This window comes from Mandrillus leucophaeus, unplaced genomic scaffold (genome assembly GCF_000951045.1).
Source record: "Mandrillus leucophaeus isolate KB7577 unplaced genomic scaffold, Mleu.le_1.0 Scaffold32, whole genome shotgun sequence".
Classification (NCBI taxonomy): Eukaryota; Metazoa; Chordata; class Mammalia; order Primates; family Cercopithecidae; genus Mandrillus; species Mandrillus leucophaeus.
The window spans coordinates 1827512-1828696 of NW_012103365.1; the positions used below are offsets into that span (position 1 = coordinate 1827512).

Genomic DNA, 1185 nt, shown 5'->3' on the forward strand with positions numbered 1-1185 from the left:
ATCAATTCTGAAATGTCAATGCACCTCACGCTAGACAACCTTATGACTTGAAAATAGAATTATATTTGAAATGGAAATGGCCTCAGTTCCACCCTTCATGCCCACATAGTGAACCTGCCCCTGCAACATTGCCCATGAGTGCTAAGCTCCTGTGCCCATTTGCATGTCTTCCTTAAACAAAAGACAGCCTTAATAAGAAATTACTAAACCAGGGAGATAATCAACTTATCCCCAAAAGATTTAAGCCTCTCATTTTGTTTAAACCTTCACTGGGGCTTTTAAATAGAAAACTAGGGCCCGGTAGGTTGTCACACACCTGTAATTCCAGTAGTTTGGAAGCCCCAGATGGGTGGATTGCTTGAGCCCAGGAGTTTGAGACCAGCCTGGGCAACATGGCAAAACCTGTCTCTATAAAACATATACAAAAATGAGCCAGGCATGATGGTACATGCCTGGAGTCTCAGCTACTCAGGAGGCTGAGGCAGGAGGATTACTTGAGCCCAGGAGGTCGAGGCTGCAATGAGCTGTTATTGCACTACTACATTCCAGCCTGAGCGACAGATGGAGACCCTGTTTCAATCCATCAATCAACAGAAAATTGGTAGCAAATATATGGACTCGTTTTACATTGGGATTACAAGAGCCCACGAGTGCTTAAATCCCGTATTTCAGCACCCCCATCCCAACCCCCAGCCCTCTCCCAGACGTGGCCAAGACCCTGGCTAACAGAATGCTTCCTCAGTGGCCCCAGGATGCACTGCGACTTTACCAAAGGCACGGCGCTCATCTGGATGAGGAGGTTGCTCTCTTCCATGTCGCCATACTTCAGCTGGTAGGGTTTGTATGGATCATACACGGCATCCACCAGCTCCGTGACTTTTACCAGATTGTGCTCATCTTTAGAAAATCAGAAATGTAAAACGATCATGAACAAAGAAACTGAAATTAACTATGGGAAAGCAACAATCAAGAGGCGCTCTACTAGAACTTTCCCCACTTGATCTCCACAGGGGAATACATTTTGTTAAGCAGCTTTTATCACTCATGGAAGCTTCTCCTACAATCAGTTCAGCAAATATCTGGATAAATTTGGGCTTTGCACATGGTCTGCCTAAAGCACTATTAAAGACACCAGCCCCCTGAATCCCATGGCCCATCACGGATAAGAATCCCTTCAAAAGATAA

The 1185-nt window shown here is 45.4% G+C and overlaps 1 protein-coding gene across 1 annotated transcript in view; it reads right to left on the reverse strand.

The window, feature by feature from the left end:
• COG7 (component of oligomeric golgi complex 7) overlaps window positions 1-1185 on the reverse strand; it is an 87884-nt gene that overhangs the window by 36906 nt on the left and 49793 nt on the right. Inside the window, exon 7 of the mRNA XM_011987962.1 lies at window positions 770-897. Within this exon, the coding sequence (XP_011843352.1) occupies window positions 770-897 (128 nt within the window). The remainder of the gene's footprint in view (window positions 1-769; window positions 898-1185) is intronic.